The following is a 25,956-nucleotide window of genomic DNA, read 5'->3' as shown; positions in this document are numbered from 1 at the left end:
AATAAGGTACCAACACAATTCAGTTACTGAAGTTTGCATCCCTCTAACTCATGGTGTGACCTGATTCTGATACAGAGTAATTGCAAACTTGTGTAGTTGACATGGAGCTCACAGAGGTGTGGGAAGGCCAGCTATTCCAATATGATTGGTATTCTCATAAACAGGAAAAATTTGGGCAGAGATGCACACATACAGAAAATTTCATGAGAAGATAGCAGCAGATGGCAGGGTGCAGTGGCTCACGCCTGTAATCCTAGCACTCTGGGAGGCCGAGGGGGGTGGATTTCTTGAGGTCAGGAGTTCTAAACCAAGCCTGAGCAAGAGCGAGACCCAGTCTCCACCATAAATAGAAAAAAATTAGTTGGCCAACTGATATATATAGAAAAAATTAGTCGGGCATGGTGGCGCATGCCTGTAGTCCCAGCTGCTCAGGAGGCTAAGGCAGTAGGATAGCTTTAGCTCAGGAGTGTGAGGTTGGTGTGAGCTAGGGTGATGCCATGGCACTCACTCTAGCCTGGGCAACAAAGCGAGACTCTGTCACCCCCCCCCCAAAAAAAAAATAAATAAAGAGAAGATAGCAGCAGAGATCCAAGGGCTGAATACATGCTAAGGAATGCCAGAGAAGGCCAGAAACCAGCAACAGGTGGCAAAGGGTTACACAACAGACTCTGCCCTACAGCCCTCATAAAAAGCCAACCCTGCTAACACCTTCATTTCACATTTCTAGCCCCGAGCACTGTGAAATAAGGAATTGCTGGTGTGTCAGCTGCTCAGATGTGACATTTTTTTATGGTATACCTAGAAACCACTGCAGCCCTCTGTAGTAGAGTGTCCCATGCAGGCAATCTGATAGTTTTTGAACAGTTTTGGTTGCTAGTCACCTGGGAGGAGGCAGTCGTCTGCTTCCTTCTGACCTGTTCTGACCTCTTTTATCCAACTAGATGCACAGAGGTAAGGGTTTACATATAGAAGCAGACACCACCAATACTTTAGAAAGTGTACAACTACATTTATATTTAATATTTGTACATATTTTCATATGTACATAATACATTAATGGAGATATATTTATATATATATGATTTCATTATACATTGGTGATTTCTATTAGTTTGGGTCAGAGCTAAAGAATTAAAATTTACATAATCAAACAGTAGGTGTACTCATAGTATTACATTTTCATTTAAATAAGTTATGATATCTATACAAATAAAAAACTGATTAAACTCTAAGAAATACACATGTAATTTTGCTATTTAGAAACCGATATATCATTTTTCCCTAGAAGTCAGGTACTATATGATATAAATGAAAGTATTTAGCCTGTTGAAAGAAGTCTCAATGTATCAGGATTTTAAAAGTTTATTTCCTGCTGAACCTTATCCCCATGTGTAAGTGTCTTTTTTTTTGAGACAGAGTCTCACTCTGTTGCTGGGCTAGAGTGCTGTGGCTTCAGCCTAGCTCACAGCAACCTCAAACTCCTGGGCTCAAGCAATCCTGCTGCCTCAGCCTCCCTAGTAGCTGGGACTACAGGCATGCGACACCATGCCCGGCTAATTTTTTTCTATATATTTTTAGCTGTCTAATTAACTTCTTACTATTTTTGGTAGAGATGGGGTCTCGCCCTTGCTCAGGCTGGTCTAGAACTCCTAAGCTCAAACAATCCGCCCGACCTGGCCTCCCAGAGGGCTAGGATTATAGGCCTGAGCCACCATACCCAGCTGTATAAGTGACTTTTTGCAGTGAAGGAAGTTTAAATTCATCCTCCGTTTGGATGGAGTCAGCTCTCTGATTCCATCTAATGTCCTCCTTCCTATGTCCCTCTATCACCTCTTCAATTCCTGCATGATGCTTGTCTGCCGGGCCCCTGAGATACAATCAAGTGGCTATAGGCTAAGAAGACAAGGGCTCCATCTAACATGACAGTGAGGTTTGGTCTACGCACCAGCCTCACACGTTGACACAGCACTGGAGGATGGAAACCCATCTAGGTTCCATAAGCTCCTTTCTTTTTGTTGAGCGCCTCTGTCTTTCTTGTCCATAGCAACCTCCTGGTTGCTATTAATGGGATTTTCTCCTCTCCTGGCTCATTCTAGTAGGAAAGGGCGCACCAAATGGAGAATCTCAAACACTGGGAAGCTAATTGTTTACAAAGGAATTGGATGGTACTAAGGATGACAGATACACTAGCAGGAAGAGGCAACATTCCTATGACCAGCTCCTCTTTATCTACCTCAATCAAGAAAATATAGAAAGTCACTTCCAAAGGCCACAAGTGAGAAGATTTAGAAAAAATGTCAATGAAATACTCTCTGTGGCCACTGATGCTCCTGAGGGTAAATATTATAAATGTCAATGTGTTTTTTCAATTATCTTCTATTTCTGTTGTTTATGCATGTGTGTTGACATGAGTCTGTCTGTATGTATACTTATTGATTTAGGAATGTGAATAAGTGTGTATGTGTATACATATATACATATGTACACACATATATATGTGTGTATACATATATACATACATATAAACCTCTACTTATCTAGTTGAACTCACGGTGGTTGGCGGTCCATGTCTGGGGAAGCTCTTTTCCACCCGAAGTTTGGTGTTCTGTGAGATTTTAAAAGAACAAGGTCAAAATGAAGACATCATTGTAAATTTACTTTTCGGGATAAACGGCAACAGTCAGTGACTTGAATCATGAACAGGGTGATTTTTAAATATTCACATGTGTAGCTCTAATTGAATCTAGAAGGTCATTTTTTTGTTAGAAAAGAGGCTTTATCTGCTGGAAATAAATACCTTAGGCCTGAAATAGTAATGCTTCCAAATTTAAGTAGAGCTGTTCAGTATTACATTAGTCTCAAATTGTTATAGCCTCTCCTCAGTCAGGGGCTCCATCCAATATACGAGTGGGTTGCACTTTGGGACACCACCCTTAACATGTTGACAGAACTCTTCAGGGTGAGGAGAACATCCAAAGTCTATTAGCTTTGTCTTTCCTACTTAGGGTCCTATCCTGCATGTCCACTACACCTCTTCCTTGATGCCAGATAGGACTTCTTCTCACTTGTTCCTTGTTAAAGGTTGAATATGGTACCAACACAATTCAATTACTGAAATTCTCATCCCTCTAACTCAGGCGTCCTTAAACTATGGCCTGTGGGCCACATGCTGCCCACTGAGGACATTTATCCAGCCAGCCGGGTGTTTTTGTCACCGCTGCCTGTCCTGCTTAGCAGCCGACTCATCCCGGGCCCACAGTGTGCTCTCTCCAACGATCTGAGGGACAGGGAACTGGCCCCCTGTTTAAAACATTTGAGGACTCCTGCCCTAACTCATGGTGTGACCTCATTCTGAAATAGAGTAATTGCAAACATGTATAGCTGACATGGAGCTCACAGACATGTGGGGAAGTCACCCACTTTATATTCACACATACAGAAAATTTCATGAGAAGATAGTGGCAGAGATCCGAGTGCTGAGTACCTGCCAAGGAATACCAGAGGAGGCCAGCAACCAGCAACAGCTGGCAAAGGGGCACACAACAGATTCTGCCCTACAGCCCTCAAAAAAAGCCGACCCTGCCCTGCTGATATCTTCATTTCGCATTTCAAGCCCCGAGCACTGTGAGATAAGGAATTGCTGGTGTTTCAGCTGCTGAGATATGATATTTTGTCATGGTAGCCCTAGAAACCACTGCAGCCTTCTCTATTAGAGTGTCCTATGCAGGCAATCTGATAATTTTTGAACAGTTTTGGCTGCTAGTCACCTGAGAGGAGGCAGTGGTCTGATTCCTTCTGACCTCTTCTGACCTCTTTTATCCAACTGGATACACAGTCGTACGGGTTTACGTACAGAAGCAGATACCATCAGTACTTTAGAAAGTGTCACAGAATGTTTATATTTAATATTTGTGCATATTTTCATATATTTGTATGTACATGATATATTGATGAAGAGATATCTATGTATATATGATTTCATTATACATTAGTGATATCTATTAGTTTGGGTCAGAGGTAAATAATTAAACTTTACATAATCAAATAGTAGGTGTACTTATAGTGTTACATTTTCATTCAAACAATTATGATATCTATACAAATAAAAAACTGATTAAACTCTAAGAAATACACATGTAATTTTGCTATTTAGAAACCGATATATCATTTTTCCCTAGAAGTCAGGTACTATATGGTAGAAATGAAAGTATTAAGCCTGTTGAAAGAAGTCTCAATGTATCAGGATTTTAAAAGTTTATTTCCTGCTGAACCTTATCCCCATGTGTAAGAGTCTTTTTGCAGTGGAAGGAATTTTAAATTCAACTTCCGTTTGGAGGTAGTCAGCTCTCTAATTCCATCTCATGCCCTCCTTGCTATGTCCCTCTATCACAAGGGTCCTCAAACTTTTTAAACAGGGGGCCAGTTCACTGTCCCTCAGACCGTTGGAGAGGGTACACTGTGGGCCCAGGATGAGTCGGCTGCTATGCAGGACAGGCAGCAGTGGCAAAAACACCTGGTTGGCTGGATAAATGTCCTCGATGGGCGCATGTGGCCTGTGGGTCGTAGTTTGAGGATGCCTGCTCTATCCCTTCCCTAGTTCCTGCATGATGCTTGTCTGCCAGCCTCTGAGATACAATCAAATGGCTACAAGCTAAGAAGACAAGGGCTCCATCTAATTTGACAGTGAGGTCTGGTGTAGGCACCAGCCTCACATGTTGACACAGCTCTGGAGGATGGAAACCGATCTAGGTTCCATTAGCTCTTTTCTTTTTGTTGAGTGCTTCCCTCTTTCTTGTCCATAGCAACCTCCTGGTTGCTACTAATGGGATTTTCTTCTCTCCTGACTTATTCTAGTAGGAAAGGGTGCACTAAATGGAGACTCTCAAACTGGGAAGATGACTGTTTACAAAGGAATTGGATGCTACTAAGGATGACAGATACACTAGCAGGAAGAGGCAACTCTCCTGTGACCAGCTCTTCTTTATCTACCTCAATCAAGAAAATATAGAAAGTCACTTCCAAAGGCTACAATGAGAAGATTTAGAAAAAATGTCAAAGAAATACTCTCTGTGGCCACTGATGCTCCTGAGGGTAAATATCATAAATGTCACTGGGTTTCTTTAATTGTTTTCTATTTCTGTTGTTTATGCATGTTTATGCATGTGTGTTGACACAAATCTGTCTGTATTGATTTAAGAATGTGAATAAGTGTGCATGTGTATACATACATACATATATCTCTACTTATCTAGTTGAACTCACGGTGGTTGGCGGTCTATGTCTGGGGAAGCTCTTTTCCACCCGAAGTTTGGTGTTCTGTGAGATTTTAAAAGAAGAAGGCCAAAATGAAGACATCATTATAAATTTACTTCTCAGGATAATCAGCGTCAGTCAGTCACAGGAATCATGAACTGGGTAATTTTTCAATATTCATGTGTGTACGCAATGTTTATGGCAGCACAATTCACTATTGCACGGTCATGGAAACAACCCAAGTGCCGTCATTATGAGTGGATAATTAAAATGTGGTATACACTCACAATGGAATATTATTCAATTCTAAGAAATGACAGTGAGCTAGCACCATTTATGCTATCCTGGTTTAAGCTTAAGCCCGTTGTCCAAAGTGAGGTGACACAAGATAATGGAAAATGGCGTCCACATCTACTCGCCATCAAATTAGTACTGACTGATTAAAACTATGGTTCTCATATGGTGGTAATGTTCACCAGGCATTGGTGGTGGGGGTTGGGGGGGGAGACCCACATCTTAGGGATGTGGCGAGCATTGTGGGGGGAAGAGCATACCTCTAACGCTTCTTAGGGAGAGGCAAAGATACACAATGTAACCAATTTGTCAAAAAAACCCCACTTTTATTGGGTGGTGGGTAGGCGGGAGGGGGGAGGAGGAGAAGGGTGTATACTTACATAATGGGTGCGGTGCACACCACCTGGAGATTGGACATGCTTGAATCTCTGGCATGTGGGGGGCAGGGGCAATATATGTAACCCTAACAATATTTGTACCCCTGTAATATGATGAAATAAAAGGGAAAAAAATATTCATGTGTGTAGAACTAATTGAATCTAGAAGGTCATTTTTTATTAGAAAAGAGGCTCTATGTGCTGGGAATAAATACCTTAGGCCTGTGAAATAGTAACACTTCCAAATTTAAGTAAAGCTCTTCAGTATTACATTAGTCTCAATGTGTTATAGCCTCTCCTTCTGAGTCAGGGGCTCCATCCAATATACGAGTGGGCTGCACTTTGGGACACCATCCTCATCATGGTGACAGAACTCTTCAGGGTGAGGAAAACATCCAAAGTCTCTTAGCTTTGTCTCTGATGTAGGGCCCCACTCCTGCATTTCCACTACACCTCTTCCTATCAAGGGATAGGACTTTTCCTCACTTGTTCCTTGTGAAAGGTTGAATAAGGTACCAGCACAATTCAATTACTGAAGTTCCCATCCCTCTAACTTATGGTGTGACTTCATTCTAAATAGAGTAATTGCAAACTTGTGTAGTAGAGATGGAGCTCACAGAGGGGTGGGGAGGCCCCCTACTCCAATATGATTGGTATCCTCATAAACAAGGAAAATTTGGGCACAGATGCACACATACGGATAAATTCCCGGGACATTAGCGGCAGAGATCCGGGTGATGACTACATACCAAGGAATGCCAAAGAAGGCTAGCAACTGGCAAAAGCTAGCCAAGGGGCACACAACAGATTCTGCTCTATAGCCCTCATAAAAGCCAACCCTGCCAACATCTTCAGTTTGCATTTCTAGCCCTGAGCCCTGTGAGATAAGCAATTGCTGGTGTTTCAGCTGCTCAGATTTGACATTTTGTTATGTAAGCCCTGAAACCACTGCAGTCTTCTCTAGTAGAGTCTGCTATGCAGGCAATATGATAGTTTTCTAACAGTTTTGGCTGCTAGTCACCTGGGAAGGAGACAGTGGTCTGGTTCCTTCTGACCTGTTCTGACCTCTTTTATCCAACTAGATACACAAAGGAAAGGGTTTACATACAGAAGCAGATACCACCGATACTTTAGAAAGTGTCCAAGAATGTTTACGTTTAATATTTGTGCATATTTTTATATATTTATATGTACATTTATATATTGAAGGAGTTATTTTTACATATATATGTTATCATTATACATTACTGATATCTATTAATTTGGGTTGGAGCTAAATAATTAAACTTTACATTATCAAACAGTAGGTGTACTCATAGTTTTATGTTTTCATTCAAATAAATTATAATATCTATACTACTAATAAACTGATTAAACTCTAAGAAATACTGAGGTAATCTGGCTATTTTGAAATTGGTATTTCACTTTTCCCAAGAAGTCAGTTATTATATGGTAGAAATGAAAGTATTAAGCCTGGTGAAAGAAGCCTCAATGTATCAGGATTTTAAAAATTTTATTTTCTGCTGAACATTATCTGCATGTGTAAGGGTCTTTTTGCAGTGGAAAGCATTTTAAATTCCACTTCCATTTGGAGGTAGTCAGCTCTCTAATTCCATCTCATGTCCTCCTTCCTATGCCCCTATATCACCTATGTACTTTCATGCATCGTGCTTGTCTTCCAGCCCTTAAGATATGGTCAAGCGGTGGCAGCCTAAGAAGACAATGACTCCGAGATCTCATGTGACAGTGAGGTTCAGTCTAGGCACCAGCCTCACAACTGACAGAGTTCTGGAGGATAGGAAACCCGTCCAGGATCCATTAGCTTCATTCTTTTTGCTGAGTCCTTCCCTCTTCCTTGTCCACTGCAACCTCCTGGTTGCTCCAAATGGGATTTGTCCTCCTCTGGCCCACTGTACTAGGAAATGGGGCACCAGAACAGAGAATCTCAAACACTGAGAAGATAACTGTTTACTAAGGAATTGGATGCTACTAACTACGGATGACAGATACACTAACAGGAGGAAGCAACTCTCTTGTGACCAGCTTCTCTTTATCTCAGTGAAGAAAAGATAGAAAGTCACTTCCAAATGCTAGAGTGAGAAGATTTAGAAACAATGTCAGAGAAATACTCTCTCTGACCACTGATGCTCCTGGGGGTAAATCTCACAAATGCCAATGTGTTTCTTTAATTGTCTTCTATTTCTGTTGTTTATGCATGTTTGTTTATGTATGTGTGTTGACATGACTATGTCTGTATCTATACTTAATCATTTATGTGTGTGCATTAGTTGTATGTATGTACACGTTTCTCTACTTATTTAGTTGAACTCACAGTGTTTGGCGGTTGACATCTGGGGAATCTCTTTTCCACGCGAAGTTTGGTGTTCTATGAGAGTTTAAAAGAATAAATTCAGAATGAAGACATCATTGTAAATTTACTTTTGGGGATAAACAGTGACAGTTGGTGACTCAGATGATGAACTGGATAATTTTTAAATATTTCTGTATGTATCTCTAACTGAATCTAGAAGGTCATTTTTCTGTTAGAAAAGAGGCTCTATGTGCTAGGCTTAAATATCTGGGACCTATGAAATAGTAACGCTTCCAAATTTAAGTAAAGCTCTTTAGTATTAGATTAGTCTCAATGTGTTACAGCCTGTTTTCCAGAGTCAAGGGCTCCATCTAATATAAAAGTGGGCTGGACTTTGGGACAGCAGCCTTAACATGGTGACAGAACTCTTGAGGGTGAGCAAAACATCCGAAGTGTATTAACATTGTCTTTCCTACTTAGGGATCTAAACCTCCATTTCCACTATACCTCTTCCTTGATGCCAAATAGGACTTCTCCTCACTTGTTCCTTGTTAAAGGTTAAATATGGTACAAATTCAATTCAATTACTGAATTTCCCATCCATCTAACTCAAGGTGTGACCTCATTCTGAAACAGAGTAACTGTAAGCATTTGTAGTTGACATGGAACTCACAGAGGTGTGGGGAGGCCCCCTACTCCAATATGATTGGTATCCTCATAAATAGGGAAAATTTAGGCACAGATGCACACATATGGGTAAATTCCTGGGACAATAGTGACAGCTATCCGGGCGATGACTACATACCAAGGAATGACAAAGAAGGCCAGCAACTAGCAAAAGCTAGTCAAGGGGCACACAACAGATTCTGCCCTATAGCCCTCGTAAGAACCAACCCTGCCAAACCTATATTTGGCACTTCTAGTTCCGTGGTCTGTGAGACAAGGAATTGCTGGTGTTTCAGCCACTCAGATGTGCCACTGTTATGGCAGCCCTAGAAACCACTGTAGCCCTCTTTAGTAGAGTCTTCTATGCAGGTAATCTATAGTTTTCTAAAGGTTTTGGCTGCCTGTCACCTGGGAGGAGGCAGGCTTCTTTCTGACCTGTTCTGACCTCTTTTATCTGACTAGACACAGAGGAAATGGTTTACATACAGAAGCAGATACCACCAATACTTTAGAAAATCTCTAAGAAAATTTATATTTATTATTTGTGCATATTTTCATACATTTATATGTACATTGATATATTGATGAAGAGATATTTATGTATATATTATTTCATTATACATTAGTGATATCTATTAATTTGGGTCAGAGCTAAAGAATTAAACTTTACATAATCAAACAGTAGGTATACTGATAAGTGTTACATTTCATTCAAATAAGTTATCATATCTATACAAATAACAAACTGATTAAACTCTAAGAAATGCACATGTAATTTGGCTATTTAGAAACCGGTATTTCATTTTTCCCTATCAGTCAGGTATTATATGGTAGAAATGAAAGTATTAAGTTTGGTGAAAGTCTCAGTGTATCAGGATTTTAAAGGTTTATTTCCTGCTGAACCTTATCCCCATGTGTAAGTGTCTTTTTGCGGTGGAAGGAATTTTAAATTCAACTTCCATTTGGATGCAGTCAGTTCTCTAAGTCCATCTCATATCCTCCTTGCTATGTCCTTCAATCACCTCTGTTTTTTCATGCATGATGCTTGTCTTCCTGCCTTTGAGATACGTTCAAGTGGCTACAGGCTAAGAGGACAAGGACTCTATCTAATGTGATAGTGAGATTTGGTCTAGGCACCAGCCCGACATGTTGACAGAACTCTGGAGGATAGGAGTCCCATCCAGGTTCCATAAGCTTCTTTCTTTTTGTTGAGTGCTTCCCTCTTTCTTGTCCTTGGCAACCTGCTGGTTGCTGCAAACGGGATTTTCTCCTCTCATGGCCCATTCTAGTAGGAAAGGGCACGCCAGGATAGAGAGTCTCAAACACTGTGATGCTGACTGTTTACTAAGGAACTGGATGCTACTAATTAAGGATAACAGATACACTAACAGAAAGAAGCCCCTCTTGGTGACCAGCACCTCTTTATCTGCCTCAGTCAAGAAAAGAGAGAAAGTTACTTTCAAATGTTAGAGTGAGAAGATTGAGAAACAATGTCTCTGTGGTCCATGATGGTCCTGAGGGTAAATCTCACAAATGTCAATTGGTTCTTTAATTGTCTTTTATTTCTGTTGTTTATGCATGTTTTTTTATGTATGAGTGTTGACACGAGTATGTCTGTACATATACTTATTGAATCATGTATATGCATAAGTGTGTATGTATGTACATACATATATATATCTACTTATCTAGTTGAACTCACGGTGGTTGATGGTCGATGTCCAGGGAAATTCTTTTCCATGCAAAACTTGGTGTTCTGTGAGATTTTAAAAGAATAAGGTAAGAATGAAGACATCATTGTAAATTTACTTTTGGGGACAAACAGTTCCAGTTAGTGACTGGAGGCATGAACTAGGTGATTTTTAAATATTCATGTGTGTAGTTCTAATTGAATATAGACGGTCATTATTTATTAAAAAGGGGCCGTGTGCTGGGAATTAACACTGTAGGTCTGTGAAATAGTAATGCTTCCAAATTTAAGTAAAGCTCTTTACTATTATCTTAGTGTTAATGTGTTACAGCCTCTCCTCTGGAGTCAGGGGCTCCATCCAATGTACGAGTGGGCTGGCCTCTGGGACAGCAGCCTTAACGTGGTGACAGAACTCTAGAGGGTGAGGAAAACACCCAGAGAATCTTAGCTTTGCCTTTACTACTTAGGGGCCTATTCCTCCATATCCACTATACCTCTTCTTTGATGTCAGACAGGACTTCTCCTCACTTGTTCCTTGTGAAAGGTTGAATATGGCACCAACACAATTCAATTACTGAAGTTCCCATCCCTCTAACTCATGGTGTGACCTCATTCTGTAATATAGTAATCACAAATATGTGTAGTTGAGATGAGCTCAGAGGTGTGATGAGGGCCGCTACTCTAATATGATTGGTATCCTCATAAACAGGGAAAATTTGGGGACGGATGTACACATACGGATAATTTCCCTGGACGATTGCTGTAGAGGTCCAGGTGATGAGTACATGCAAAAGAATGCCAAAGAAGGCCAGCAACAAGCAAAAGCTAGCAAAGAGGCACACAACAGATTCTTCCCTACAGCCCTCATGAAATGCTAACTCTGTCCACACCTAAATTTTGTACTTCTAGTCCTAATGACTGTAAGATAAAGAATTGCTGGTATTTCAGCCTCTCAGATGTGATCCTTTGTTATGGCAGCTGTAGAAGCCACTACAACCTTCTCTAGTAGAGTCTGCTATGCAGGAAATCTGATAGTTTTCTAAAAGTTTTGGCTGCTAGTCACCTGGGAAGGAGGCAGTGGTCTGCTTTCTTCTGACCAGTTCTTACCTGTTTTATCTGACTAGATATATAGAGGAAAGGGGGTTACATACAGAAGCAGATACCACCAACACTTTAGAAAACAGTGTCCAAGAAAGTCTATATTTACTATTTATGCTTATTTTATATTTATATGTACATTTATATATTGAAGGAGATATTTATGTATGTATGATTTCATTATATATTAGTAATATCTAGTAATTTGGGTTAGAGCTAAAGAATTGAAATTTACATAAGCAAACAGTAGATGTACTCATAGTCTTAGGTTTTCAGTGAAATAACTTATAATATCTATAGAACTAATAAACTGATTAAACTCTAAGAAATACACATGTAATCTGGCTATTTAAAATCTAGCATTTATTTTCCCTATACGTGAGGTGCTATATGGTAGAAAAGAAATTATTAAGCCTGTTGAAAGAAGTCTGAATATATAAGGATTTTAAAAATTGTAATTCCTGTAAAACATTTTCCTCGTGTGTAATGGTCTTTTTGCAGTGGAAGGAATTTTAAATTCAATTTCCATTTGTAAGTAAAAATCTCTTTAATTACATCTCATGTCTTCCTTACTATGTCCCTCAATCACCTCTTTAGTTACTACATGATCCTTGTTTCCTTCCTTTGAGATATGATCAAGTGGCTGCAGGCTAAGAAGAGAAAGCCTCCATCTAATGTGATGGTGAGGTTCATCCTAGGCACTAGCCTCACACGTTGCCAGAGCTCTGCATGATAGGAAACCCATCCAGGTTCAATTAGCTGCATTCTTTTTGCTGAGTGCTTCCCTCTTCCTTGTCCATTGCAACCTTTTGGTTGTTCCAAATGGGATTTTCTCCTCTCCCCTGCCCATTCTGGTGGGGAAGCGGGCATGAGAATGGAGAGTCTCAAATTGGGAAACAGTGTTTACTAAGGAATTGGATGCTACTAAGGATGACAGATACACTAACAGAAAGAAGCAACTCTCGGTGTCTAGCACCTTTATCTGCCTCAATCAAGAAAAGATAGAAAGTTACTTACAAATGCTAGAGTGAGAAGATTTAGAAACAATGTCAGAGAAATAATCTCTCTGGCCACTGATGCTCCTGAGGGTAATCTCACAAATGTCAACGTGTTTCTTTAATTGTCTTCTATTTCTGTTGTTTATGCATGTTTTTTATGTATGTGTGTTGACATGAATATGTCTGTAACTATACTTATTGATTTATGTATTTGCATAAGTGTGTATGTATATACATTCATACATATTTCTCTACTTATCTAGTTGAACTCACGCTGGGTAGTGGCGGAGGGTGGGGTATTCTCTTTGCCACACGATGGATGGTGTTCTATGAGATTTTAAAAGAATAAGGTCAGAATAAAGACATCATTATGTATTTACTTTTAGCGATAAACAGTGAGAGTCCATGAGTAAAATCATGAACTGGGTGAATTTTAAATATTCACGTTCTAGGTCTAATTGAATCTACAAGGTTATTTTTTATTTAAAAAGAGTCTGTATATGCTGCGAATATCTCATGCCTGTGAAATAATAATGCTTCCAAATTTAAGTAAAGCTCTTTAGTATTACATTAGTCTCAATGTGTTACAGCTTCTCCTTTGGAGTCAGGGGCTCCATCCAATGTACAAGTGGGCTGGCCTCTGGGACAGCAGCCTTAACGTGGTGACAGAACTCTGAGGGTGAGGAAAACACCCAGAGAATCTTAGCTTTGTCTTTACTACTTAGGGCCCTATTCCTCCATTTCCACTACAACGGATCCATGATGCCAGATAGGATTTCTCCTCACTTGTTACTTGTTAAAGGATGAATATGGTGCCAACACAACCAAATTACTGAAGTTCCCATCCCTCTAACTCATGGTGTGACCTCATTCTGAAACAGAGTAATTGCAAACGTGTGTAGTTGAGATGGAGCTCACAGAGGTGTGGGCAGGCCCCCTACTACAATATGATTGGTATCCTAATAAATTTGGAAAAATTTGGGCATGGAAACATACATATGAATAATTTCTAGTAAGGATAGCGGGAGACATACAGGTGAGGACAGAATCCAAGGAATGCCAGCAACCAGTAAAAGCTAGCAAACAGGCACACACCAGATTCTGCCCTACAGCCTTCATAAAAAGCCAACCCTGCCAATGACTTCATTTCGTACTTCTAGTCCTGAGGACTGTGAGATAAGGAATTGCTGGTGTTTCAGCCGCTCAGATGTGACACTCTGTTATGGCAGCTATAGAAACCAGTACAGCCCTCTCTAATACAGTCTCCAACGCATGGAATCTGATAGTTTTCTAAAAGTGTTGGCTGCCTGTCACCTGGGGAGGAGGCAGTGGATTGCTTCCTTCTGACCTGTTCTGATTTCTTTTATCTGATTAGATACAAGAGGAAAGGGGGTTACATACAGGAGCCCATACCACCAATACTTTAGAACCAGTGTCCAAGAAAGTGTATCTTTAATATCTGTCCATATTTTTATATATTTATATGTACATTTATATATTGCAGGAGATATTTATATATACATATCATTTCATTATACATTAGTGATATCTATTAATACCAGTCAGAACTAAAGATTAAAATTTACATAATGTAAATGTGTACAGTAGGTGTACACATAGTCTTATTTCATTCAACTAAGTTATAATATCTATACAACTAATTAACTGATTAAACTCTAAGAAATAGACACTTTTACTCCTTAGAAATTGGTATTTCATTTTTTCCTAGAAGTCAGGTACTGTATGGTAGAAATGAAAGTATAAAGCTGGTTGAAAGAAGTCTCAATGTATCAGGATTTTAAAATTTTATTCCCTGCGGAACCTTATTCCCATGTGTAATGGTCTTTTTGCAGTGGAAAATTGAACTTCAGTTTGTAGATAGCTAGCTCTCTAATTACATCTAATGTCCTCCTTCTTTGTTACCCCATCTCCTCTGTACTTTCATGCATCATGCTTGTCATCCTGACCTTGAGACATGATCAAGTGGCCGCAGTCTAAGAAGGCTAGGGCTCTGTGTAATGTGATAGTGAGGTTTGGGCTGGGCATCAGCTTCACACGTTGACAGAGCTCTGGAGGATAGAACACCCATCCAGGTTCCTTCACCTCCATTCTTTCTGCTGAGTGCTTCCCTCTTCCTAGTCCATTGCAACCTCTTGGTTGCTCAAAATGGGATTTTCTACTGTCTTTGCCCATTCTAGTTTGAAAGGGCGCATCAGAATGTAGGTTCTCAAACAATGGGAAGCTGACTGTTTACTAAGGAATTGCATGCTACTGAGGATGACAAATACACTAACAGGAAGAAGCAACTTTCCCGGGACCAACTCCTCTGTATCTGCCTCAATGAAGAAAAGATAGAAAATCACTTGCAAATGCTAAAGTGAGAAGATTTAGAAACAATGTAAGAAAAATACTCTCTGTTGCTTTTGATGCTCTTGTGGTGCATCAATGCACTGATGCACTGATGTCAATGTATTTCTTTAATCGTCTTCTATTTGTGTTGTTTATGCATGTTCGTTTATGAATCTGTGTTGACATGAGTATGCCTGTAGATACACTTATTCATTCATGTATGTGTGTAAGTGTGTATGTATGTACATACATACAAGTATTTCTACTTATCTAGTTGAACTCACGGTAGGTAGCGGCGGCTTTCGGGGGATTCTCCTCCCCACACGACCCTTGGTGTCCTAAGAGATTTGAAAGAATAAGGTCAGAATGAACACATCATTGTAAATTTACTTCTGGGGATAAACAGTGACAGTTAGTGACTTGAGGCATGAACTAGGTGATTTTCAGAAAATCATGTGTATCTCTAATTGAAGATCATTTTTTATTAGAAGAGAGGTTCTATGTGCTAGGAATAAATACCTTCGGCCTGTGGTATAGTAATGCTTCCAAATTTAAGTAAAGCTCTTTAGTATTACATTAGTCTCAATGTGTTACAGCCTCTCCTCTGGAGTCAGGGGCTCCATTCAATGTAAGAGTGGGCTGGACTCTGAAACACCAGCCTCAACATGGTGACAGGACCCTTGAGGGTGAGGAAAACATCAAGAGTCTGTTAGCATTATCTTTCCTACTTAGGGCCCTACTCCTGCATTTCCACTACATCTCTTCCTTGAATCTAGATGGGACTTCTCCTCACTTGTTCCTTCTTAAAGGTTGAATATGGTACCAACACCATTCAATTACTGAAGTTCCCATCCCTCTAACTCATGGTGTGACCTCATTCTGAAATAGAGTAATTGAAAATGTGTGTAGTTAAGATGGAGCTCACAGAGGTGTGGGGAGGCCCCCTGCTCCAATACCACTGGTATCCTCATAAACAGGGACAATTTGGGGAGAGATGCACACATACAGAAGATTTCATGAGAAGACAGAGGCAGAGATTGGGGTGTGGTGTTACATGCCAAGAAATGCCAGGGAAGGCCAGCAACCAGCAACAGCTAGCAAAGAAGCCCACAACAGATTCTCCCTGCAGCCCTCATAGGGAGCCACCCTGCCGACACCTTGATTTCACACTTCTAGTCACAAGGACCACGAGATAAGGAATTGCTGGTGTTTCAGCCACTAAATCCTGACATTCTGTTATGGCAACTCTAGAAAGCACTATAGCCTTCTCTAGTAGAGTGTCATATGCAGGCAATCCGATAGTTTTCTAAAAGTTTTGTCTGTCACTCACTTGGGTAGGAGGCAGTTGTCTCTTTCCTTCTGTCCTGTTCTGACCTCTTTTATTCCACTAAATCCACAGAGGAAAGGGGATTACATACGGGAGCAAACACTGCCAATACCTTAGAAACAGTGTCTAAAAATGTCTATTTTTAATACCTATAAATATTTTATATATCATTATGTATATTCCTATATGACAGAAATATATGGGTCATGTCATCATACATGAGTCATGTCAGTTCATTTCGCTCAGAGCTAAAGACTTAAATTTCACACAGTACACACTGTGTGTAGTCATAGACTTACTGTTTCATTCACATTAGCTACAATATTCGTACAACTAAGAAAGTGATTAAAGTCTAAGACCTTCACATGTAAATTGATATTTAGACACTACTATTTCATTTTTCTGTATGAGTGAGGCATTACTTATACATTCTGTATAAGGCATTATATGGTAGTAATGAAATTGTTAATCCTGTTCAAAGAAGCCTTAATGAATCAAGATTTTGAAAGTCATTTTCACTGCTGAGGCTCATCCCAATGTGTATGATTTTTTTCTGGTGGCAGTAGTTTTACATTCAAGTTCAGTTTGTAGGTAGTCAGCTAGTGTTTCAGTCTCTTGTCCTTCCCTCGCTATGTCCTCCATCACCTGTTTATTTCATGCATCATGCTTGTCATCCTGGCCCTGAGACACGATCAAGTGGCTGCAGGCTAAGAGGACGAGGGCTCCATCTAATGTGATACTGAGGTTCGGTTTAGGCACCAGCCTCACATGCTGACAGAGCTCTGGAGCATGAGAAACCAATTCATTTCCATTAGCTCTGTTTTTTATGCTGAGTGCTTCCCTTTTCCCGATGCATTGCAACATCCTCATTGCTCCAAGTAGAATTTCTCCCCTCCTGGTTCATTCTAGCAGGACAGGGCGCACTAGAATGTAGAGTCTCATACACAGGGAATCTCACTGTTTCCTCAGGAATTTGCTGCCAATAAATAAGGGGACAAATACACGATCAGTAAAAAGCAAATCTCCTATGACCAGCTCGCCTTTGTGTACCTCAGTCTAGGAAAGACGGAAAGTTACCTCCAAATGCTGCAGTGAGCAGATGCAGAAACAATGTCAAAAAAAATCTCTGTACGGTCATGGATGCTCCTGTGGATAAGTTTCAAACATGTAAATCTGTCTTTTTTGTGTGTTCTATTTCTGTAGGATATGCATGTTTGTCTACATGTGTGTTGATAGGAATATGTCTGTATGTATATTTATTTGTATATGTGTGTAAGATTATATATATCTATACAGATATACGTATATCTTCATTAATCTATTTATAACTCACTTTTTTTGCAGAAGAGCTTTAGTGATGACATCTGTCACTTCCACGTCACTTTCACTAAGAGATATGTAAGAATACAGTCAGATATAAAACAGTTACTGTTTGGGATGAATAGGTACAGTTACTCTAGGCATGCACTGTTTGATTTTTCAATATTCATGTGTGTGTCATGAATTCAATATAAAAAGTCATTGTTTATTAGAAATGAGTCTTTCTGTACTGGTAATAATTATCTTACGCCTGTGAAATAGTAATGCTTCCAGATTTAAGTCAAGGAAAGGTCCCTTGTATTATCTTTTTTTTCTTGAGACAGAGTCTCACTTTGTTGCCTGAGCTAGAGTGCTGTGGCTTCAGTCTAGCTCACAGGAACCTCAAATTCCTGGGTCCAAGTGATCCTTTTGCCTCTGCCTCCTGAGTAGCTGGGACTACAAGCATGCACCACCATGCCTGGCTAATTTTTTCTATATATTTTTCGTTGGCCAATTAATGTCTTTCTATTTTTAGTAGAGACGGGGTCTCACTCTTGCTCAGGCTGGTTTCGAACTCCTGACCTTGAGTGATCTACCCGCCTTGGCCTCCCAGAGTGCTAGGATTACAGGCGTGAACCACCGTACCCAGCCCTTATTATTCTCTTAAACTCAATGCATTATAGACTCTCCTCCTGAGTCAAGGGCTCCATCCAATATGAGAGTGGATTGGAGTTACACACACCGGCCTTACATGGTAACAGAGCTCGAGGGTAAGGAGTACCTCCAAAGTCTAGTAGCTTCATCTTCTCTGCTTAGGGCTCTACTGCTCCATTTCACTTTGCCTTTTCCTTAATGCCAGATAGGATTTCTCCTCACTTGTTCTTTATTAAAGTTTGACTATCCTACCAACTTCCTACCATGGCCCAATAAATTACTGAAGTTCTAATACCTCTAACTGATGATGTAACCTTATTCTCAAATAGAGTAATTGCAAACTTCTGTGGTTACGATGGAAGGCATGGTGGTGTAAGGTGGGCCCCTCATCCTATATGATTTGTGTCCTCATAAAGTGGGAAAATATGGACACAGATGTATACACAGGAACAATTTCATGGGAAGATGGAGGTAGAGATGTGGGTGAAGAGTCTACATGCCAAGGAATGCCACAGATTTGCAGCACCAGCAAAAGCTAGCAGAGAGGCACAGAACACAGTCTACCCCACAGCCCTCATAAAAAGCCCACCCTGCCAACATCTCAGTTCGGACTTCTAGCATCTAGGGCTGTGAGATAATAAAGTTGTGGTGTTTTGGCCACTCAGTTTGTGACACTTTGTTATGGCAGCCTGAGAAACTACTACAGCCCTGTCTACTAGAGTCTCCTACACAGGCAATCTGATAGTTTTCTAAAGGTTTTGGCTGCTAGTCACTAGGGTAGGAGGCAGTGGTCTGCTTCCATCTGACCTGTTCTGACCTCTTTTCTCTGAGTACATCCACAAAGGAAAGTGTGCTACACACAGAATCTGACACTGCCAATACTCTAGTAACAGAGTCTAAGGCAGTCTATGTGTAATAACTGTGTGTATTTTTATATATCTGTATGTACATTTAGATATTTAACAGTGATACGCACACACAGACACACACACACATGTTACTGAGATCAGTTCCTGTTGCCCACACCTGAAGAATTAAATTTCAGATAATCAAACACTGTGTGAATTCATAGATTTACTTTTTTATTTAAATTAGCTATAATATCTACAGAACAAATAAAATGATTAAACTTAAAGACATTCAGGGGTAATATGGCTATTTAGAAACTGTTATTTCATTTTCCTCTAGAAGTGAAGCATTATAGGGTAGTAATGAAACTATTAAGCCTGTTGAGAGAACCTTTAACGAATCAAGATTTTAAACGTTACTTTCACTGTTAAACGTAATCCCAATGTGTAACAGTCTTTTCTACAGTGGGATTAGTTTTTTACATGCAGGTATTGTTTGTAGGTAGTCAGTTTTGTAATCCCATCTCATTTCCTGCTTTCCATGTCCCTTCATCAATCACCTCCTTACATTCCTGCTTCATGCTTGTCTTCTTGTCCATGAGAAAGGATCAATCAACTTCAGGCTAAGAAGACAAGGGATTCATCTAATGTGCTAGTGAGGTTCGGTCTAGGCACCAGCCTCACACATTGACAGAGCTATGGAGGATGTAAATCCATCTAGGTTTGATTAGCTCCATGCTTTTTGCTGAGTGCTTCCCTCTTCCTTGTCCATTGCAATCTCCTGGTTGCTCCAAACAGAATTCTCTCTTCTCCTGGCCCATTCTAGTAGGAAAGGGCACAAGAGCATGGAGATTCTCAAACACTGGGAATCTGATTGTTTACTAAGGAATGACATGCTACAAAGAAACACAAATACACTAATAGGAAGAAGCAACTATCCTGTGATCAGCTGTCTTTGTCTATCTCAGTACAAGAAAGATGGAAAGTTACCTCCAAATGCTGCAATAAGAAGATGTAGAAAGAATGTCAAAAAAATCTCTGTATGGCCATGGATGTTCCCGAGGGTAAGTTTCAAATATGTGAATCTGTATTTGTAATTGTCTTCTATTTTATAGCATATGCATGTGTGTATGTATGTGTGTTGATAGGAGTATATGTGTATGTGTATTTATTTATATATGTATGTGTGTAAGATTGTATACAGCTATACAGACATACGCAATCTTCATTTATCTATTGATAACTCACCTTTCCTGTAGAGGAGCTTCAGTGATGATTTCTTTGACTTCCTCCTGGTTTTTGCTAGGAGAGTATGTAAGAATACAGTCAGACACAAGACACAATTCTAAATATACTGTTTGGGATAAATAGATACAGTTACTCTAGGCATCCACTCTTGGATTTTTCAATATTCATGTGTGTGTCACTAATTGCATATAAAAGGTCATTGTTTATAAGAAATAAGTCTTTGTGTGCTGGCAATAACTATTTTAGGCTTATGAAATAGTAATGCTTCCAGATTTAAGTCAATGAAAGGTCCCTATCTCTTAATCTCAATGCATTATACATTCTACCCGAGTCACGGGCTCCATGAAGGTAAGAGTAGGGTGCACTTTGGAACACCAGCCTTAACATGGTGACAGAACTCTTGAGGATGAGGAAAACTGGTGTTTCCTACTTAGGGCCCTACTCCTCCATATCCTCTACATGTCCTCCATAATGTCACATAGGACTTCTCCTCACCTGATCCTTCTTAAAGGTTGAATATGGTACCAACACCATTCAATTACTGAAGTTCCCATCTCTCTAACTCATGGTGTGACCTCATTCTGAAAGAGAGTAATTGCAAATGTGTGTAGCTGACATGGAGCTCACAGAGGTGTCGGGAAGCCCTCTACTGCAACATGATTGGTATCCTCATAAACAGAAAGAATTTGTGTAGAGATATGCACATACAGAAAATTTCACATGAAGACAAGGGCAGAGATCCAAGTGCTGAATACATGACAAGGAATGCCTGAGAAGGCCAGCAACTAGCAACAGCTGGCAAAGAGGCACACAACAGATCTGCCCTCATAGGATGCTAACCCTGCCAACACTTCATTTCACACTTCTCCTACCGAGAACTGTGAGATAAGGACTTGCTGGTGTTTCAGCCGCTCAGTCCTGGACACTCTGTTATGGCTTGTACAGCAACTACTAAAGCCCTCTCTATTAGACACTCATATGCAGCCAATTGGATAGTTTTCTAAAAGTTTTGGCTGGTAGTCACCTGGGTAAGAGGCAGTGGTCTGCTTCCTTCTGACCTGTTCTGATCTATTTTATCCGACTAGATACAAGAGGAAAAGGGTTACATACAGAAGCTGACACTGCCAATACCTTAGAAACAGTGTGCAAGAAAGTCTATTTTTAATACCTGTGAATATTTTTATATATTTATACATATATTTATATATATTGGTGATATTTTTATATATATACGTAGACATATGATTCCATCATACATGAGTGCTATCAATTCATTTTAGTCAGAGTTAAAGAATTAAATTTAACACAGTACACACTGTGTGTAGTCATAGACTTACTGTTTCATTCACATTAGCTACAATATTCGTACAACTATGAAAGGGATTAAAGTCTAAGACCTTCACATGTAAATTGGCTATTTAGACACTACTATTTCATTTTTCTGTATAAGTGAGGCATTATATGGTAGTAATGAAAATGTTAATCCTGTTGAAAGACGCCTTAATGAATTGAGATTTTGAAAGTCATTTTCACTGCTGAAGCTCATCCCAATGTGTAAGATTCTTTTCTAGTGGCAGTAGTTTTACATTCAAGTTCAGTTTGTAGGTAGTCTGCTAGTGTTTCAGTCTCTTGTCCTTTCTTTGCTATGTCCTCCATCACCTGTTTATTTCATGCATCATGCTTGTCATCCTGGCCCTGAGACACGATCAAGTGGCTGCAGGCTAAGAGGACGAGGGCTCCATCTAATGTGATACTGAGGTTCGGTTTAGGCACCAGCCTCACATGCTGACAGAGCTCTGGAGCATGAGAAACCAATTCATTTCCATTAGCTCTGTTCTTTTGCTGAGTGCCTCCTTCTTCCTGGTCCACTGCAACATCCTCCTAGCTCCAAATAGAATTTTCTCCCCTTCTGGTTCATTCTAGCAGAAGAGGGCGCACTAGAATGTAGAGTCTCGTACACAGGGAATCTCATTGTTACCCAAGGAATTCAGTGCTAATAACTAAGTGGACAAAAGTACACTAACAGGAAATACCAACTCTCCTGTGACCAGCTCGTCTTTGTCTACCTCAGTCTAGGAAACATGGAAAGTTAACTCCAATTGCTGCATAAGAAGATGGAGAAACAATGCCCCCCAAAAATCTTGGTATGGCCATGGATGCTCCCGAGGGTAAGTTTCAAATATGTGAATCTGTCTTTGTAATTGTTTTCTATTTCTGTAGGTTATGCACGCGTGTATGTATGTGTGTTGATAGGAGTATGAGTGTATGTGTATTTATGTATATATGTATGTGTGTAAGATTGTATACAGCTATACAGACATACGCATATCTTCATTTATCTATTGATAACTCACCTTTCTGGCAGAGGAGCTTCAGTGATGATTTCTTTGACTTCCTCCTGGTTTTTACTAAGAGAGTATATAAGAATACAATCAGATACAAGACATAATTCTAAATATACTGTTTGGGATAAATAGGGTACAGTTACTCAAGAATCCACTCTTGGATTTTTTAATATTCATGTGTGTGTCACTAATTGCATATAAAAGGTCATTGTTTATAAGAAATGAGTCTCTGTGTGCTGGCAATAACTATTTTAGGCTTTTCAAAGAGTAATGCTTCCAGATAAGTCAAGGAAAGGTCCCTGTTATTCTCTTATTCTCAATGCATTATAGAGTCTCTCCCTGAGTCAGGGGACCCATCCAATGTAAGAGAGGGCTGGACTTTGGGACACCAGCCTTAACATAGTGATAGAACTCGTTAGGATGAGGAAAACATCCAGAGACTCTTAGCTTTGTGTTTCCTACTTAGGGACTACTCCTCTGTATCCTGTACACTTCTTCGTTAATGCCGGATAGGAATTCTCCTCACCTGATCCTTTTTTTTTTTTTTTTTTTTTGAGACGGAGTCTCGCTTTGTTGTCCAGGCTGGAGTGAGTGCCGTGGCGTCAGCCTAGCTCACAGCAACCTCAAACTCCTGAGCTCAAGCAATCCTACTGCATCAGCCTCCCGAGTAGCTGGGACTATAGGCATGTGCCACCATGCCCGGCTAGTTTTTTCTATATATATCAGTTGGCCAATTAATTTCTTTCTATTTATAGTGGAGACGGGGTCTTGCTCTTGCTCAGGCTGGTTTTGAACTCCTGACCTCGAGCAATCCACCCGCCTCGGCCTCTCAGAGTGCTAGAATTACAGACATGAGCCACCGCGCCCGGCCACCTGATCCTTCTTAAAGGTTGAATATGGTACCAACACCATTCAATTACTGAAGTTCCCATCTCTCTAACTCATGGTGTGACCTCATTCTGAAACAGAGTAATTGCAAATGTGTGTAGCTGACATGGAGCTCACAGAGGTTTGGGGAGGCCCTCTACTCCAACATGATTGGTATCCTTATAAACAGGGAAAATTTGGGTAGAGATGTACACTTAAAGAAAATTTCATGAGAAAACAGTAGCAGAGATCCAAGTGCTGAGTACATGCCAAGGAATGCCTGAGAAGGCCAGCAACCAGCAACGGCTGGCAAAGAGGCACACAACACATCTGCCCTACAGCCCTCATAGGAAGGCAACCCTGCCGACACTTCATTTCACACTTCTCCTCCCGGGGACTGTGAGATAAGGACTTGCTGGTGTTTCAGCTGCTCAGTCCTGGACACTCTGTTATGGCAGCTACAGAAACTACCTAAGCCGCCTCTATTAGAGACTCATACGCAGGCAATTGGATAGTTCTAAACATTTTGGCTGCTAGTCACCTGGGTAGGAGGCAGTGGTCTGCTTCCTTCTGACCTGTTCTGATCTCTTTTATCCATCTAGATACATAGAGGAAAGGGGGTTACATACAGAAGCTGACACTGTCAATACCTTAGAAACAGTGTGCAAGAAAGTCTATTTTTAATACCTGTGAATATTTTTATATATCTCTATGTATATTTATATAAGGAGATATTTATATATACGTAGAGATATATGATTCCATCATACATGAGTCATGTCAGTTCATTTCGCTCAGAGCTAAAGACTTAAATTTCACACAGTGACACACTGTGTGTAGTCATAGACTTACTGTTTCATTCATATTAGCTACAGTATCCATACAACTAAGAATCTGATTAAAGTACAAGAAATTGATATGTAATTTGGCTATTTAGAAACTATTATTTCATTTTTCTATATAAGTGAGGCATTATATGGTAGTAATAAAGTTGTTAATACTGTTGAAAGAAGCCTTAATGAATCAAGATTTTGAAAGTCATTTTCACTGCTGAGGATCACCCCAATGTGTAAGATTTTTTTCTGGTGGCAGTAGTTTTACATTCAAGTTCGGTTTGTAGGTAGTCAGCTAGTGTTTCAGTCTTTTGTCCTTTCCTTGCTATGTCCGCCATCACCTGTTTATTTCTTACATCATGCTTGTCATCCTGGCCCTGAGACACAATCAAGTGGCTGCCAGCTAAGAGGACGAGGGCTCCATCTAATGTGATACTGAGGTTCGGTTTAGGCACCAGCCTCACATGCTGACAGAGCTCTGGAGGTTGAGAACCCAATTCATTTCCATTAGCTCTTTTTCTTTGCTGAGTGCTTCCCTCTTCCTGGTCCACTGAAACATCTTCTTTGCTCCAAATAGAATTTTCTCCCCTTCTGGTTCATTCTAGCAGGACAGAGCCCACTAGAATGTAGAGTCTCATACACAGAGAATCTCATGGTTTCCTAAGGAATTTGCTGCTAATAACTGAGGGGACAAATACACGATCAGTAAAAAGCAACTCCCCTATGACCAGCTCACCTTTGTCTACCTCAGTCTAGGAAAGACGGAAAGTTACCTCCAAATGCTGCAATGAGCAGATGTAGAAAAAATGTCAAAAAAAATCTCTGTATGGTCATGGATGCTTTTTAGGATAAGTTTTAAACATGTCAATCTGTCTTTTTATTTTTCTTTTATTTTTGTATGATATGCATGTTTGTGTCTATGTGTGTGTTGATAGGAGTATGTCTGTATGTTTATTTATTTATATATGTGTGAAAGACTGTATATACCTATGCAGACATACATATATCTTCATATATCTATTTATAACTCACCTTTCATACACAGGAGCTTCAGTGATGATTTCTATCACGTCCCCCTCGTTTTCACTAAGAGATATGTAAGAATACAGTCAAATATAAAACATAATTCTAAATTTACTGTTTGGGATAAATTGGTACAGATACTGGGGTATGCACTCTTTGATTTTTCAATCTTCATGTGTGTGTCACGAATTCAATATAAAAGGTAATTGTTTACTATATACGAGACATTCTCTACTGGTAACAATTATCTCAGGCCTGTGAAATAGTAATGCTTCCAGATTTAAGTCAAGGAAAGGTCCAAATTATTCTCTTACTCTCAAGGCATTATAGACTGTCACCCTAAGTCACAGGCTCCATCCAATATCAGAGTTGGTTGGAGACACCAGTGTTACCGTGTTTCCCCCAAAATAAGACAGGGTCCATTATTTATTTTTCCTCAAGAAGACTCCCTAGGGCTTATTTTCAGGGGATGTGTT

The 25,956-nt window shown here is 40.0% G+C and overlaps 1 protein-coding gene across 8 annotated transcripts in view; it reads right to left on the bottom strand.

Annotated features, from left to right (window-relative positions):
- The window catches only part of LOC105868029 (phosphatidylinositol 3,4,5-trisphosphate 3-phosphatase TPTE2-like), a 139,774-nt gene that overhangs the window by 75,248 nt on the left and 38,570 nt on the right, over positions 1 to 25,956 (bottom strand). For 5 of the 8 annotated variants that reach the window (XR_012922470.1, XM_076009468.1, XM_076009470.1 and 2 more), the window contains exons 14-22: positions 25,490 to 25,543; positions 22,767 to 22,820; positions 20,413 to 20,466; positions 17,697 to 17,750; positions 15,321 to 15,374; positions 10,604 to 10,657; positions 8,257 to 8,310; positions 5,263 to 5,316; positions 2,552 to 2,605 (exon numbers count right to left, since the gene is read on the bottom strand). Coding sequence is in view for 7 of the 8 variants with exons in the window: in XM_076009468.1 (XP_075865583.1) it covers positions 2,552 to 2,605; positions 5,263 to 5,316; positions 8,257 to 8,310; positions 10,604 to 10,657; positions 15,321 to 15,374; positions 17,697 to 17,750; positions 20,413 to 20,466; positions 22,767 to 22,820; positions 25,490 to 25,543 (486 nt within the window). In the remaining variant the exon portion in view is untranslated. The remainder of the gene's footprint in view (positions 1 to 2,551; positions 2,606 to 5,262; positions 5,317 to 8,256; positions 8,311 to 10,603; positions 10,658 to 15,320; positions 15,375 to 17,696; positions 17,751 to 20,412; positions 20,467 to 22,766; positions 22,821 to 25,489; positions 25,544 to 25,956) is intronic. The other 3 variants (XM_076009469.1, XM_076009471.1, XM_076009473.1) reach the window with 2 other exon arrangements.

Source organism: Microcebus murinus, chromosome 13, assembly GCF_040939455.1.
Source record: "Microcebus murinus isolate Inina chromosome 13, M.murinus_Inina_mat1.0, whole genome shotgun sequence".
NCBI lineage: Eukaryota > Metazoa > Chordata > Mammalia > Primates > Cheirogaleidae > Microcebus > Microcebus murinus.
This window is presented reverse-complemented; position numbering and strand designations above follow the sequence as displayed.